General features: G+C 43.2%; 1 protein-coding gene across 1 annotated transcript in view; it reads right to left on the bottom strand.

Moving 5' to 3' along the window:
• The window catches only part of adamts17 (ADAM metallopeptidase with thrombospondin type 1 motif, 17), a 179,157-nt gene that overhangs the window by 135,656 nt on the left and 26,930 nt on the right, over nt 1-16,571 (bottom strand). Inside the window, exon 7 of the mRNA XM_055661163.1 lies at nt 9,603-9,646. Within this exon, the coding sequence (XP_055517138.1) occupies nt 9,603-9,646 (44 nt within the window). The remainder of the gene's footprint in view (nt 1-9,602; nt 9,647-16,571) is intronic.

Here is a 16,571-nt window from a genome sequence, read left to right as displayed (position 1 = left end):
GGAGGACCATCCAGACTGTGGTTAGCCACTTTTATTAATCAGTCTGGAGGGTCCCACCCCTTCACGGACGCTGCCTGACCTGCCGAGTTTCTCCAGCACTTTGCTTTGTACTCAAGATTGCGGCATCTGCAACCTCTTGCGCCTCCAGTGACGTGCACTTATTCAAACCAGACAAACAAACACAAGGGGCAGCCCTTAAGTTGGAACTTTACACTTGAAATAAACTCCCACCAGCTAATTTCTCATAGAATGGGCAGCAGCTGTGTCAATTACACAAGCCTTGCAGGCAGGAGGCTGGTAATTGGAGCTATTCCTAAACCGAAAGAGCAGCAACATTATGGACTGCAATCTTCAAAGCTTCAGTCCAGCGTCGAGCCTTTTGAGGGATATTTTCAGATTTCCACTACCTGTGCCGGAGCAATTTCTCCTTGGAACTTTAAGCTAGACGGCATCCATAATCTGCACTCAATGTTGCAGGAGATTTCATTTGGACCCGAAACGTCACCCATTCCTTCTCTCCAGAGATGCTGCCTGACCCGCTGAGTTACTCCAGCTTTTTGTGTATATATTCATTGCATTATGCTCCAAGAATAAGTTGCGAGTGAGTTGGTGGATATCCCAGTCGTTATTCTTGGAGCATAATCGCAGCACATACGGGATGGGGGGTTTACCTGCTACTGGGTGGGAAACTGCAGGCTACTGCAGGATTTAATGGCATGTTAAATAACGAGGCACTGGCAGTTTGGAAGAGAGACAGCAGGTTGTGTCGATGGTGGGAGAGGGACAGGGTTCTGCCTGAATCACCATATGCAGACATGGGTATTTTGTACGGACCTCCCTGCCACACACGCAGCCCAGTCAGACTCAAACACTCACATCTCATGGCCAGGGGCATTCCTCATAGTCCGAGCAAATGCAGCAGCCAAAATGAAAATGATGGATGTTCATTTGTGCACAGTCATTACCTCAACCTCTCCTCACATCCTGTGTTTTCCACAGGAACAAACTGCTGGAGGAACTCAGTGGGTCAGGCAGCATCTGGTGAGAGAATTGACAGGTGCGGCTTTGGGTTGGGATCTTTCTTCAGCCGAGGTCCCCACTCAGAATGATGCCTGTCCATTCCCTCCACAAATGCTGTCAGCACTGTGCTGTGCTCAAGATCCCAGCATCTGTGGTTTATTGAGGCTCCCGTTCCTCTGGGTTCCGGGGGCTATTGTTTTACCGTCATGTCTCCAAGCTATTCAACGGCAAACAGAATGAACCGAAGGTTTGAGAATAATTTATCTGCTAAGAAGATTTGTGAATAAGTTCAACACAAGCTTGAGGAACAATTCATGTTCCACTGAGCACATTACAGCCTTTTACAATCAAAATAGAGTTTGACAATTTCAAATAATCATTCTGTTCCTCTATACCCAATCCTTTGTCATCTCCGTGCTCTCTTGCCTTGCACTGTCATTCAATCCACCTGCTCCTCAGGTCCCAACCAAACTACACACATTTGAAATGCTCTTTGCATTCCAATGGTTACAGAATTCAGGCACAAGATGCTGGAATCCTGAGCAAAACACACAGGCATCCGTGGCCAAAAATAATATTCAAGGACAAATCAAGGTCGCAACAGCAATTGGAAAGGTTGTGAAGGGTCCCAAACCAAATCGTCTTCTGTCCATTTTCCTCCACAGTTGATGCCCGACTTCCACAGCACTTTGATTTTTGCCCAGTTTCAGGACCAATGACTTTATCCTCAAAACAGCAATTCTGTTTATATATCTACAGATCCTGAGTGACCCGAGTCATAACGAAAGGGCAGAGACTGCGATGGACTGGAAGGAAGGAGTGGTTAATGGACGAATCAAGGAAGAGAGATTTGGAATGGCAAGGCGTGGCATGAGAGGAGTTAAGGGTAGGAGCAGTTTTAAAAGGCTATAAGTGTAGGAGTGAAATTAAAAGGGAGATAGAGAAGGTAAGAAAACATAGTGGGAAATAAAAACAAACAAAACCAAGAAATCCTGAAGAAGGGTCTCGACCCGAAACGTCACCAATTCCTTCTCTCCAGAGATTCTGCCTGTCCCGTTTTTTGTGTCAATCTTCAAAGAAACCCTACATTGCTTTATAAGTACAGAAAGAGCAAGAGGATATCTAAGGAAGGAGGACTTGTTTGGATGCAAGAGGCAAGAGACAGGATTGTGAAGACCGCCAGCAGGATTATTGGTGCTCCACTCCCTTTCCTGCTGGACATATACAGGAAGAGATATATCAACAGAGCCATCTCCATCATCAAAGACCCCTACCACCCATCGCATGACATTTTCTCCATCCTGCCATCTGGGAAGAGGTACAGGAGCATTAGCTGCAAAACCAGCAGGATGCTCCTCAGCTTCTTCCCACAGGCTATAAGACTGCTAAATGGACTTTGCCCCCTGCCAAAGTGTCGAGCACCAACCACCAACCTGGACACACTGCAGCAGAACCACTGCCGTGCCGCTGCCGATCGGAACGCCTGTTGAATGTTTAGTAGAGTGTTAAATTTGTTCATGATATATGTATTTTTATTCCTATTTATTTTTAATGCACACTGAATGGACACTGGTTGAGCAACGTTTTTTTGTTTCCTCTGGGTATGTGAATACTCAGGAAATGACAATAAAGATATACAATACAATACACCCCGTTTGGAGGCAGAAGATGCGATTCAAAGATCTGAATTAATATTTTATGACCATGTTCACAAAAGAGTGGGCCGATGTTGATGTGGTTAAAGTAAACAAGTGTGAAATATCTAATGGGATGAACATAGCAAAACTGGAAGCATTAAGGAGTTTATCACCTTTGAAAGTCACAAAATCATCAGATCTAAAAGGAATATATCACAAGTTGTTAAATGAGGAAAGGAAGGATACGGCAGCTACTCTGAAAGCAGTTTTTCCGATCTTTTCTGGCTACAAGAGTGTTGCCAGAGAATGAAATAACCGCTAACAATGTACTAAAGTTTGCAAAGGGAGGAAGTGACAAACCCAGTAACTACAGGCCAGTGAATGTAACTGGAGTGGTGGGCAAATACTTGAAGTTATTCAATGGCAGTGCAATTTATAAATTAAAAAAGGCAGAGTTAATGGGCGGCTGTCGGTATGGATTTGGTCAGGGGAGGTCATGTCCGATTAAAATAAATGAACTTTTGAAGTAGAAATAATGAAGGTTGAGGAAGAGGGTGCATTTAATGTTCTCAACAGACTTTGGCAAGGCTTTTGACAGGGATCCAAAGCAGAGTGATTAGCAGAATCCAGGTTTGGCTCAGTGACAAGAAGCAAAGTGTTTATGTGATTGAAAAGTTATTGCTAGTGCTGTTCCCTGCTTTTTCTGATATATATTAATCATTTGGAGCTCGACAAGGTGGGGAGGGGTCAGCAAGGAGAGGGTAGGAGTGCTTGATAAAGAAGTTTGCAGATTATATACATACATACACACACACACACACACACACACACAATCATTTTAATCAGGAAAAGTGTATGCTAATGTATTTAGGGAGATTCGACAAAGTAAGATATGCAATGCCAAAGGGGGTCTTTGGTGATGTAGAGGAATAGTGACCTTGGAACACATGTCCATAGATCCTGAAAGGAAGTAATACAGATCAAAAAAGAGGATTTAAAAACTTAATAGCTCAAACATAAAATACATGAAGACCACAAGCTGAAGGAACAAGAGACGGCTTTTCAGCCTCTCACGCGTGCTTCAACATAGGATCATAGCTGCTCCAAATTCCTCATCCAATTTCCTGCCCATTCCCCATAGTCCTTGATTCCCCTGCTGTTTGGAATCTACCTTAATATTAAATATACATTCTGTGGCAAAGATTTCCAAAGAGCCACAACCCGTCCAGAGAAGAAATTCTTCCTCACATCGGTTTTAACTATGCTTCCCCTTATTCTGGACTCTTGCCCGACAAGTCTTGCATGCTTCAATAAAGTCACCTCTCATTCCAACTCCAATTAGTAGAGTCCATAAAATAACCCATCTGAACCTGGATTCTTTCTAATTAGCCTTCTTTGAACAACCTCCAATTAAATAATGTTTTTTGAATTATTCACAATACTCCAGATGTGATCTTGTTAGTGCCATGTACAGCTGCAGTAAGACTGCCCCAGATTTACTCAGCCCCCTTGAAAAGGGGCCCTCTCTTTAACCTGCTCCACTATGTGCTAGGTTTCTGTAGTCCCTGCACAGACTCCTAAATTCCTTTTTGCTGCAATTTACATTCATTGAAACATTTCTAAATAATGTTCTGTTCTCCTGTTTTCCTTCCAAAATGAACATATTAATGTTTTTCCACATTATACACCATTTACCAATAGTCTGCACTCACCAAACCCATCAGTATCTTCCTATAAACTCTGTATAGATCCTCCTTGTAGCTTTCTTCCCATTCATTTTAATTTTGTCCACAAATACATTGGCCTCCATCTTCCAAGAAATAAACATTGTAAGCTGCACTGTGGCACCCATTGTAGACTGGTTACCAATCCAAATATGACTTTCTTATCCATGTTCATTATTTCCTGCCCCTCAAATGTTCTGATGCAATTATGTCGGAACTGAAGACTAAAATATTTGAGGATATGCTCAAAGCCTCCTTGGGAAAAAGAAAGTGTCTCAAGGGATTCCTTGGTCCACAATTGCTCATAGTGGAGGAAGAAGACTAGCATTGAGGATCTTGAGTCCACTAAGATTACACTGAGGCTCAATGTAAACAGAGCAGCAACTCACAAACTACCCACCCACTGCACCATCCGTGGGAGAATCTGCACTTCTATAGCCATAGGTGGGATACATCAGTAGTACACAAGTATAGTGTTTGTAAGATAAAAATCTCGCTGTGTTCGCATTTCACACATGACAATAAAATCACCATTGAACTATTTGAGCATGGAGGGTGCATACATATTCTTTGCTGCAAACAACATTCTGGAAGTAGAGAAATACATTTTGTATGAGAAATATATTGTTATAGATGGTAGGAAATCTATTCTATTTGGGGTCTTCGATCCAAGATCAATTGCATGTCCAATAATCTGATAGCCCTAGCAAAACCAAAGATGTAGAATTACAGACGTTGTGCTAAAATTGTCAGAGTATTCCAATCTACAGACATCTGAAATAGCAGGGAATCACACGTTTGGGATAAAGAGTCAAAGAACAGCAGAAATGTCAGTCAATAAATGGCGATGTGAAAGGATTTATCTAGGCATCTAAACAGTGACAGATTCACACATTGGACCGGACTTGGAAAACAAATCGCAGCCTCAATGAACCCGACAGTGAAAATTGCATGAGAATTTCATCCATCACCAGACATGAAGATGGCAGATTGTTGTCAGAACACAGCAGTTAAATCTCCATTCCCAGAGCATCCTACTGCAAATGCAATGACAGCCATCCATCACGTCTGCTCCTTTAAGCAGGCAAGGTGTCACACAATAGGTATCAAAGGAAGGTATGCAAATCCATGCCAAAAACTACCCTGGTTGGTTGTGTCGTAAAAATGTAAATGCCTCACAGAGAAGAAAATACAGAGGAGATGTGTGCAGAAATTATTGATGCAATAAATCGATGGAAATAATACGTTAAATACAATGTGTGGATAAATAATAATAATACATTTTATTGTCATTGCAATAGGTGCAACGAGATTTGGCAAGCCAAATGATTAATTAAATGAGTAATCAAGGGAGATGAACACTCAGCAGGTGAAGGGTTCCGAGCCAAAACGTCACTCATCCTTTTCTCCAGAGATGCTGCCTGACGCACTGAGTTACTCCAGCACTTTGTGTCTATCTTTGGTACAAAGCAGCACTGCATTTCTGTGTTTCTGCTTAAAGTACAGCAATAGTTTATTCTAGTGTGGCAACGACCTTAAGGAATTAATTTACCTTCCCTTGACAAAAGGTACAGTTATTCTCAAGGGCATACACTGTTGAAGTACTGACGGTATTTGGTCAGATACAATGGGTTATGTTTTAATGACCAACGATTAAAACTACCAGTGGTCATTGCTTCGCTTGGCTCTGTATTCCTTGGAGTTTAGAAGAATGAAGGAAGTCCTTATTCCAACATGCATGACCCCAAGAGGTCGTGACAGCGTAGATACCAAAGATACTAGAGGAGATGTTTTAATTAGTGGAGAGTCACAAGCAAGGAGATGTAACTGCAAAAATAAGTGGCTGGCTATTTGAAACTGAGGTGCACAGAAATTTCTTGTTAGATGATATAGTGTCTCTGGAAGGTGGCAGAGGCCAGATCGTTAGATATATTTAAGGTGGAGATGGACAAATATTTGAAAGTGGGAGAAATTGAAGGTTATTGGAAACTGGCTCAGAGGAGTTGAGGCCAACATAGATCATGTTACTTGGCAGGATACACTTAAGTATTGTCTTTTAGCTGACTGGTTGGCATGCAACAAAAGCTTTTCACTGTACCTCGGTACACGTGACAATAAACTAAACTAGACCTGGTGGCTCACTCCTGCTTCTACTCTCCTTTGCTCATGTTATGCAGAGTGACCTCATTACCACGTGATGACCAAGGAGAAATTCATTCACTGAAGGGGTGGTCAACAATTGGATTCTCTATCCCGAATGGCAGTGTTGATTTCATTAAAAAATGCGAAACGTCGCCTATTTCCTTCGCTCCATAGATGCTGCCTCACCCGCTGAATTTCTCCAGCATTTTTGTCTACCTTCCAACAGTCAGTGCAAGAAAACTCATGTTTGAGGTAGAAGTATTGAGATAGAAGTTTGACCAATATTGTATTAAATGGTGAAGCAGGCAAATCGGCAACTTCCATCCCTGTTTCTTACATTCTTATTAAATAATACATGTAAAATGCTGGAAAAACTCAGGTTAGGCAGTGTCTGTGGAAAGAGAGACCATTAACATTTCAGGAGAGAGAGTGAACAAATTAATTTTAAGTTGGAGTAAGAGTGGGGAAGGATAGATAGGATACGGGGAACACCTCACACCTACAAGAAATATTCCCTTTGTCCCAGCCAACCCTCTCTGCAGATGAAAACAAACTTGTTTTTCCTTGTTCCTACTTTTAATGCAACGTCTTTGACCTGAAGCATTAACACTGCCGCTCATCTCACAAATCCTACACAGCTGCTGAATGTTTCAGGCATTTTGTGTTTTCAGTGCACGTTTCCAGCCTCAAGTTTTTTTTCATTAAAATGTCATCCAAGGCAATCGAAGGAAAGATTAACTGGACAGATGAGTTTATTGAACATTCTCCTATAGTAGCCCAAGAGGATTGTGCTGTAGGGACGGAGAGCAGCATGTTTACTGAGCATCGGTGACTGGTCATGCACGCATCAAAGCCATAGAAACAACATTGATACTCCTTCAGACACATCGCAGTGAGGAGAGTGGAAGAGAAAAAAACAAACAGGGTGGCACAGTGGCACAGCAGTAGAGTTGCTGCCTTACAGTGCCAAACACCCGGGATCGATCTTGGCTACAGGTACCACGTGGATTTTTTCCTGGTGCTCCGGTTTCCTCTCACATGCCAAAGACGTGTAGGTTTCATGGCTTCTGTAAATTGTTGCTAGTGTCTCTAGGACAGAGCTAGCGTAAAGTCTACACCAACATGTGAAAGGCAGTATAATACCCTAATCCCTGTCAACACACGCTTTCCAACAGGATCATGTTTGACAGCAGAAGGTGAACGCGAGTTGATTTCTACAGCTCATGACAGACCCAAAGAATTTGTGTTACACAGCAGACCTCAATCTGTCAGTGGTTGGTGCTGACTGGAGGGCCAAGGGGCCTGTTCCCCCACCGTATCTCTAAGGGTCCCAACTCAAAACGTCACCTATCCATTTTCTCCAGAGATGCAGGGTTAGAAACATAGAAATTAGGTGCAGGAGTAGGCCATTCGGCCCTTCGAGCCTGCACCGCCATTCAATATGATCATGGCTGATCATCCAACTCAGTATCCCGTACCTGCCTTCTCTCCCCATACCCCCTGATCCCCTTAGCCACAAGGGCCACATCTAACTCCCTCTTAAATATAGCCAATGGTTCCTCCAGCATTTTGCATCTATCGCTAGTATATAGCATTTGCAGTTCCTTTTTATTGCTGAAAGGTACTCCGTTGAAGCACATTTGGGAGTAATCTCCCAAAGGTTTGCTGAAGGCAAGCAAGTGTCCCAATGTGGGTTGCCAACCATTTTGTAACAGAGTGTACAAATTGCCTACTGACTTTGGATGGCTGAAGTGGGGACACAGAACCTTTGCCCATGTCCCGACAATATGGGTGTAAATAGAATTGCATGAGGGAGAGATTTTCACAGTGGAGATGAAGGCTATTATTACCAGTGTTGACAAAGATGATTTAGAGCCAGCATGCACAGATTTTCCAAGTACGTTACGCAAGACCTTCAGAGATATCCCTACAAACTTGCAGATGGCCACTGCCATCATTTCTAAGAGTCCACATCAACTTATGTGCGAAAGGCAAAATAATTTCCTAGTCCTTGTCAACACTCATTGTAACAGGAACATGTTTGACAGCATAAGGTGAATGGGAGTTGTTTGCCACAGCTCATGACAGACTCAAAGACTTGGTGTTACACAGCAGACCTCAGTTCCAGTCACATCTGTTTGAACACTTTCTGTGTAGGAACAGGACAAGATGTATGTTAATTCCCCAGCCCATCCAGCCTCCCATAGTGTACCCGAGTGGGCTGTGTGTGTTCTCAGCTCTTCCAAAGCTGTTTGAGTCTAGGCATGAATCATCGCTGAGCTAGTTTCCTATTCAAGCATCATGCAAGGCCACATTCCAGCACAGGATTCATCCCAGCAGAGTGGCTGAGGCTGTACAGACAGTGGTTGGTCTACAGCAGGAAAGCCTAGAGGTTTGGGTGGAGGAACAATGAATGAAACAAACCAGAATTATGATTCCCACCATGACACTTCAGAGGAAGCAAAGCCAAACAGTTCAAACAACAGGAGAATAAGTGGGCGAAGATTGAAGAACAAGAAAGACAGACATAAGTGGCGTGTTAGTGAGATAGTACACATTTGTAATGCCAAACAATGCCTTCAAATGAAGAAATGAGTGATGAATTTATTCCAGAAGTCTACACACTTTCTACCATTGGAAAAGATTGAAGGTGGGATCACGTTCAACAGAGCACACAAGGGAAGAGTCGAGATCGATTTCTGCACATTCAGATCAGGAGACAGCCCGAAACCTGATCACAATTACACAGGGCCAAGTGTCTGAAGGCTGACCAGTGGTGGCCCTTCAGCCCACCACTGGTCAGCGCGGACTTGGTGGGCTGAAGGGCCTGTTTCTGCACTGAATCTTTAAACTAAACATAAAGATATGGAATCGTACAGTTCCTGGGCTTGAATCTCAATCCAATCATGAGTAAATTAAACTCCATGCTAAATAACTCTTAATAGCAAACATCACATTAAACCATAGATATAGCTTCGATAAAAAATTTTAAAAATGCAACAAGTTCTTATATTAATAATTCAATTGTTGATTTTTTTAAACACATATTTTTTTTTAATTTCAAGGAACTTTTACTCACCAACAGTGTCACAGGGCTCATCTTTATTTACACAGAAGTCAGTCCTGCAAACAAATGGGAAGAGGGGATCATTTTCTGAAGACAATCCTTCATGTAGCGCTGACACAGCCAGAAAACTAGGCAGCATTCGGCAATGTTGCAAAATTATGCTCGTTAAATGCCAACTTCAAACCAAACAAAAAGGCTCTCCACTCAGTGAAGTTTTAGTGGAGTGTGTGGCGATGAGTGGGGATGAAAAGGAATTATAGTTCTGTTTCAGTTTAGTTTATTGCCACGTGTACTGAGGTCCAGCGATAAGCTTTGGTTCCGTGCTATCCAGTCAGCAGAAAGACAATACGTGATTACAATCGAGTCATTTACGATGTATAGTGACATGATAGGGGAATAACGTTTAATGCAAGGTAAAGCCAGCAAAGTCTGGTCAATCCAAGTTTCCGTGTTATTTAAACTGGCCATCCCACCTCTGGTTGAACCAGATTGACAGGATCAGGGGAAGTGCTTTTCTAATTGCTCCTGGTTTACATGCAGAGCATCATTCTAAGTGTTGATTAGTGATTTTAGACGCGTTTTCTTGCATTTTATAACCAAAGCTGGTGACAGCTTTCTCTCCCACCCAGTATCATGGTCTTGTGTTGATTGCTACTGAGCTATAATATCAACATGAAGTGTGTGGAATTAATTTACTGACAGCTCACCTCCCATTTATCTCTGGGATATTCTACATTGCAAATAGCAAGCGGATACTTTGATATTTTATAGTCATGATCCAGCAACTTGCTTCAATGAAGCCAGATCAGTGAAGATGATGGAAATGCCCAGTGGGTTTGACCACATCAAAAACTTTAGTTGCCATCTGTCAGCTCACTGTGGACACTACTAATGATTTGGGCAGCCTCCTTTATTTCCTTAATGAATCCTACATTTTGGATGCCAAGAACAGAAAATATATCAGTACCATTCTTTCAGCATCATCGGTCCGGGTAATGACTGCATCATTCTTTAGTCAGTCCCCAATGCTCTTCAAGATATTGTTACATTCTGACACACATTTGGTTACAGTGAGATTTACAAAATATAATTCCTCTACGATTGTTACCCTGGCTGCAGTTATGGTCAAAAGAAGGCATGTTAAGTCAAATCTCCATCCAGCACCTTGCTCCCAACTGAGTTGCAGACTCGGAGGAATCTTTCTACAGATCAATGCCATCAAGATTCCTTGGAAGTTTAGCAAGATTTAAAAAAATATATTGGAGAAACAAGGTACTGCAGGTGCTGGTTTACACTAAAAAAAAAACCAGACAAGGTGCTGGAGTAAGTCAGAGGGTCAGGCAGCATTTCTGGAGAACCTGGAGCGGTAACGTTTCGGGTTGGGACACTTCAGATTAACTGCAGTGAGGGTGGGGAAGAGAGTAGGAAAATAAAGTAGCAAGGTAGGACAAAGCCTGGCAAGTGATAGATGGATACAGGCAAGGGGGTGGCGGAGGGGCTGATACGCAGATGGTAGAACAGAGATGAAAAGACTGCAGATGTGAGGCAAGGATGGAAGTGCGAATTGTGAAGGACAACAGGTTGAAGGAGAGGGGGTTTGTAGGTTAGTCAATCTCTCTTCTTCGTGCATTTCTCCCTGCACTGAGTTGCAATGCTACAATTTTAGCACTTTTTGAGAATGCTTAGCCATGAGTGGGCTGATTGACCTGTTTGTGTACCGGCCATCAGTCAAATAGCAACTGGACGCATACTCCACCGCCTTGCACTGATGTGAAGTTCCCAGTTACCCCACTTAAGCTTAATCTTGCTCTAAAAATCAATTGCCTCTACTGAACATCCCACTAATATTGAATCCTCAATTCACATCAATAAAATTCAACAAATCACAACTTGAAAAATAGTATCAATAACATCAAGGAAAGTCTGCTCCCCTCATTATTAAAAGTTAGGATATTAAAAATGACCAAACAAGAATTTGAAAAGAGAAATTATAAGAAAGGGGGAATTGAGGGGGGGGGGGGGGGGGGAAGGGGGGAGATGGGAATTCCAGATCTTAGTAGTTGCAGTCAGGGTAACAATCGTAGAGGAATTATATTTTGAGAGAATTAAGAAGCTAGAATTGGGGACAGAAGAAAGATCAAAGGGATGTAGTACCCTGTAGTACCCACAAACAAAGAACCATAACTTTAAATGAAATGAAAATCAAAACCACATACACAATGATAACCACAACTAAAAACAGATGGTCTGTTGGAAGAACTCAGAAGATTAGGCAGTATATGTGGAAAGAAAATTAGTTAAGTATTCAGGCCCGCGACACTGTGTCGGGACATGCAGAAACATTTGCTCAGGAAAACTATCGAATTTCAACAACTTCAAAAAAATCGCTACTTCTGAGCATCATTGCAGAAACCAATAATAGTTAAAAGAATGGAAATGCATTACTGAAACCACAATGGTCCAATACGGATACACAACTGCTCCATTATGCCACCAGAGGAACCCAATGGTTTCTTGCAAAGAATGGGACAGAGGCAGGACATCAGCAATTTATTAGCTGAAGCAAATAAACATAAAATAAAGAGCAGAGCAGACTTTGATTTTGCTGCCGTTTCCCCCAGAAACAGGTCTGCAGTCAAGCGCTGGCTGTTAGTTATATTGGCAAGGAGTAGGTTGGCTTCCAGCTGCCAAATCCGTGGCAGTCTGCCCTCTGAGTGGAGTGGGTACCTAGAGAGAGTTCCATGACGCACAGTCAGTCATCAGCACTGCTACAAATTATCTTGATCCAGAGAAAAAAACAAAAAAAAACACTAATAACACCTCACTGGATTGGCCTTGGCTTAAATTCAGTGTGCACTTCGGATCTGCAGCTGCTCAAAGTAACCAGAGAGCAGGTTTATCCTCATAAGCAGAACGCTTTATAGAAGCACCTCAGCACAATAACCACATACAAGCTTTAGCATTCCTATTTACGAGATCAATGTCCACGAGAGTGCAGGGCATATTTTAAAGCACATCTTATTGGTGCTGAGTTTACTGTCATGTTTTGAAATGGTATATATCAGAGTGACTTTCTTCCCAAACACTCAGTATTTCATCATTCAGGAATGCAGATGTATACATTACATTGAAAATCTCACAGGTGCTTTATTTTAACTGCCTTGGAAGCTTTGTCACAGCTTTGGCACTTTACCAGGACAGTATCAGACCCTCTTGGTTCAGGTTTATTATTTTAACCATTTTCACATAACTGAAATATTCTTTGCCAAGGTTGGATTTTTTTTGGATTTTTTAAAACAAATGTTGTGCTTTGGACCATCGCAGCCAAAGGGAGTGGGGAATGCTGTCATCCCTCACCCACAGGTTGTAATGCCAGGCTGCAGACACAGAACACAACTTGCTGATGAGAAATGATGCAATGTGGACCTGTGGATCACTTGCCAGTAATCCACATGTGATACGAATCTTAATGCCCCTGTTCCACTTAGGAAACCTGAACGGAAACCTCTGGAGACTTTGCGCCCCACCCAAGGTTTCCGTGCGGTTCCCGGAGGTTGCAGGCGGTTCCCGGAGGTTGCCGGAGGTTGCAGGTAGTGGAAGCAGGTAAGGAGACTGACAAAAACCTCCGGGAACCGCACGGAAACCTTGGGTGGAGCGCAAAGTCTCCAGAGATTTCCGTTCAGGTTTCCTAAGTGGGACAGGGGCATGACTCCACTATGATTCTAACAGCATTTTAGATTATGAGAGGCATAAAAAGGGTAGACAGTCAGAACGTTTTTCCCTCCAGGGTGGAAATGTCCAATACTAGACCCATAGCTATGAGGTGATAGGGGGAAACTTTAATGCCGATGTGCAGGGCATTTTTTTTCCCCACCACAGGAACACATTTCCAGGGCTGGTGGAGAAGGCAGATAGTGGTGTTTAAGAGGCTTTTACTTAAGCACATCAAAGTGTAAGGATTAGAGGGCTACAGATCACGTGCAGACAAATGAGATCAGTTTAACTTGGCGTCATGTTTGGCACAAACATTGTGGGCTGAAGGTCCTGTTGAATTGCTGTACTGTTCTATGTTCTAACTGTACACATTAGTTCCATAGCCTTTAACACCCACATATAATGAGTATTTAACACCTCGTGCTTTAAATTGGAGTTCAAGATTCCCCCCCCCCCCCTTCCACCTTCACTATCTAGATCCTATGACGTTTGTCCGGACATTATCCTGCATAGTAATGTCACGGTGCAGGAAAATAATACTCAGAACAGGAAACAGTTGGAGTATATTCTATTTGAACAGACTTTTCCTTTATATAAAAAAAGTTCTTTGCCAATAACCTGAAGGTTTTTCCTTAAAACTCAAATGACTTCCAGTGCAAAAGAGAGTGAGAGTGAGTGGGTTTTGAACGTGCCAGCGCGATTGTGCTGAGAAAGTACCATCTGATCCAAAAAACTGCATGGTCGCTTGCCTTTCTGCAGTCAATGAAGGAATGCAGTCACTGTTTAAATGCTGGAATCACAGTCGTTTATTTATGCCCAATAATAAAATATATCACTGTTAATCTACATTAATGGCGTTTGGACAAGCTCCAAAGAGAAATTCACGTTCACCATTTAGCTCTGAGGGGTTCTGAAGGTTCAAAGGAAAAGGCAGTATGGACCTCATATTATCATATCCATGGTAAAGAAGTTCAGATGGTACAACACCACCTTACCTCCACACCAAGGGTCACATGAAATGCAGGAAGCTCCCAAAGTCAGATTTCAAACCAAGAACTTCTGATCCAGAGAACCACAAACACCAACAAAACGTGTCTATGCCAACTCTTTCACAATTTATCTCAGAAGATAAACTAATTGATAGGAACAGTTGGTTCATTATTGGCTTGCTGAATGTTATGAAACTTGGGCGAACTAACATCTGCAACAACAACAAAAAAAAACGCTGGAGGGACTCGAGTTAACCAGGAGGCATTTGTGGAATGATATAAACAGATGCTATTTCAGGTCAGGATGCTTCTTCAAATATGGAGCTCCATTGAACTAACCTATCTGGAGAAACAAGGAACTGCAGATGTTGATTTACAACGAAAAAAAAGAGCTGGAGTAACTCAGCAGATCAGGTAGCATTTCTGGAGAATATGGATGGGCGACATGAAGGGTCCCGGCTCAACGGATGTCTGCTTTGTGTAGCAGTCTGTGTAACTTCAGGTATACCGTGCAACACTGCACACCATCACTTCACGCAAACACGGGGAATGCTGGAAATGTGAAGATGCAGCATGGAACTCGAAACCGGAATACTGTCCCTTCACCGCTCAACGTCAAGGAAACCCATGTAGATAAGTCTGGAAATAGAGGACAATACAATACAATTTATTTGTCATTTGAACCTTGTTGAGGATCAAACGAAATGTTGTTTCTGCAGTCATACACACAAGAAAAAGAACCAAGACACAACACAATTTACACAAACATCCATCACAGCGCATCTCCTCCTCGCTGTGATGGAAGGCAAAGACTTCTCTCCCCTGCTCTCCCCATTCCCCTCCCGATGTCAGAGTTAAAGCCCCCGGAGGGCGATGGTAAGTGTCCCGCGGCCATTCAAAGCCGCGCGGGGTGGTGATGTAAGGCCCCGCTCTAGGCACTCTTCAACCCCGCAACTCGGGCGGGAGAAGTCGCCGTTGCGGAAGCCCCGAAAAGCGGTCTCCCAGCAGGGACCCGCGGGCTCCCGGTGTTACTGTCTACCAGACCTGCGGTAAGCCTCTGAATCTCCGGGGTCCAGTCGCAGCCGAGCGCCACCACAGCTCCTCCCGCTCCGAACTCGGCCAGCTCCACGATGGTAAGCAGGTCCGCAGCTCCGCGACTGGAGCCCCAGGTCGTTCCGGTTGGAGGCCGCTCCACGGTGCTCGGCCCCAACGACAACGGAGACCCGACAGAGAAAAGGTCGGGTTCTCCTTACAGGGAAAAGATTTTAAAGGTTTCCCCCACCCCCTGCCCCCCACACACATACGCAAAAAAAAATAAAAATAAAAACTGCATTCAAACGAGACAAAAAATAAAAAGACAGACGGACTGCAGAGGCCGCTGTGACGCGAGTCGTGCCGCCCACTGGAATTGGAATTGATAGAGAAATCTGAATGTCCGGATACAGCTGCGGGGAATATCATGGTGCATTTTAACATCTGGAGATGCAGATTACAAGATGCGTTTCAACTGAATGTCTGAAAATTCAGGCAAGACAAAACTAAAGCCCGAGGTGTCATCACCTCAAAGCAGGGAGTTGAAATAACTGGTGGACTACATCACTAATAGCACAATGGCCAGCAGATAACAGGACTAATGGGACTTGCATCAAAACTTAATAGTTTAGATTCAAAACAGCAACTGATCAGTCGGTGAGTCACAGCCTGCTCTGATCTAATTAAAGGAGTGAGGGGCAGCCACACTGTGAGTAACTTACCTTGAGATAATGACAACCCATGGGAAGCAGAGGCTGCTCTGGTTCCTACAAGCTGTTTCTGCTGGCTTTTGCATGTCAGGGATCTGTCGATTCAGATTTCAGGCAATTAATAGTACACAGGAGATGAGGGTTTTTATTTTTGGATGGAGTTGTAATGAGCTGGAATGCACTACCTGAAAACGATGGGCAAAGTAAATTCAGCAACATCTAAGAGAAAGTGATTGGGATGAATAATTGGGGGAAAAAAATATGCGGGGTTACAGCTAGGATGAAGGGTGCCTAGCCAAATTATCATGCACATTAAAGGCAGCATAATGGCGCAGCAGTATGGTTGCTGCCTTGATGCCAGAGACCTGGGTTTAATCCTGATCATGGGTGCTGTCTGTATGGAGTTGGTACGTTCTCCGCAAGACCGCGTGGGTTTTCTCCGGGTGCTCCGGTTTCCTTCCACACTCCAACGATGTACAGGTTTGTAGGTTAATTGGCGTTGGTAAAATTGTAAAATTGTCCCTGGTGTGTAGGAT

This window comes from Leucoraja erinacea, chromosome 33, assembly GCF_028641065.1.
Source record: "Leucoraja erinacea ecotype New England chromosome 33, Leri_hhj_1, whole genome shotgun sequence".
Lineage (NCBI taxonomy): Eukaryota > Metazoa > Chordata > Chondrichthyes > Rajiformes > Rajidae > Leucoraja > Leucoraja erinaceus.
Note: the sequence above shows the minus strand (reverse complement) of the source record. Positions and strands in the feature narration are given on the sequence as shown.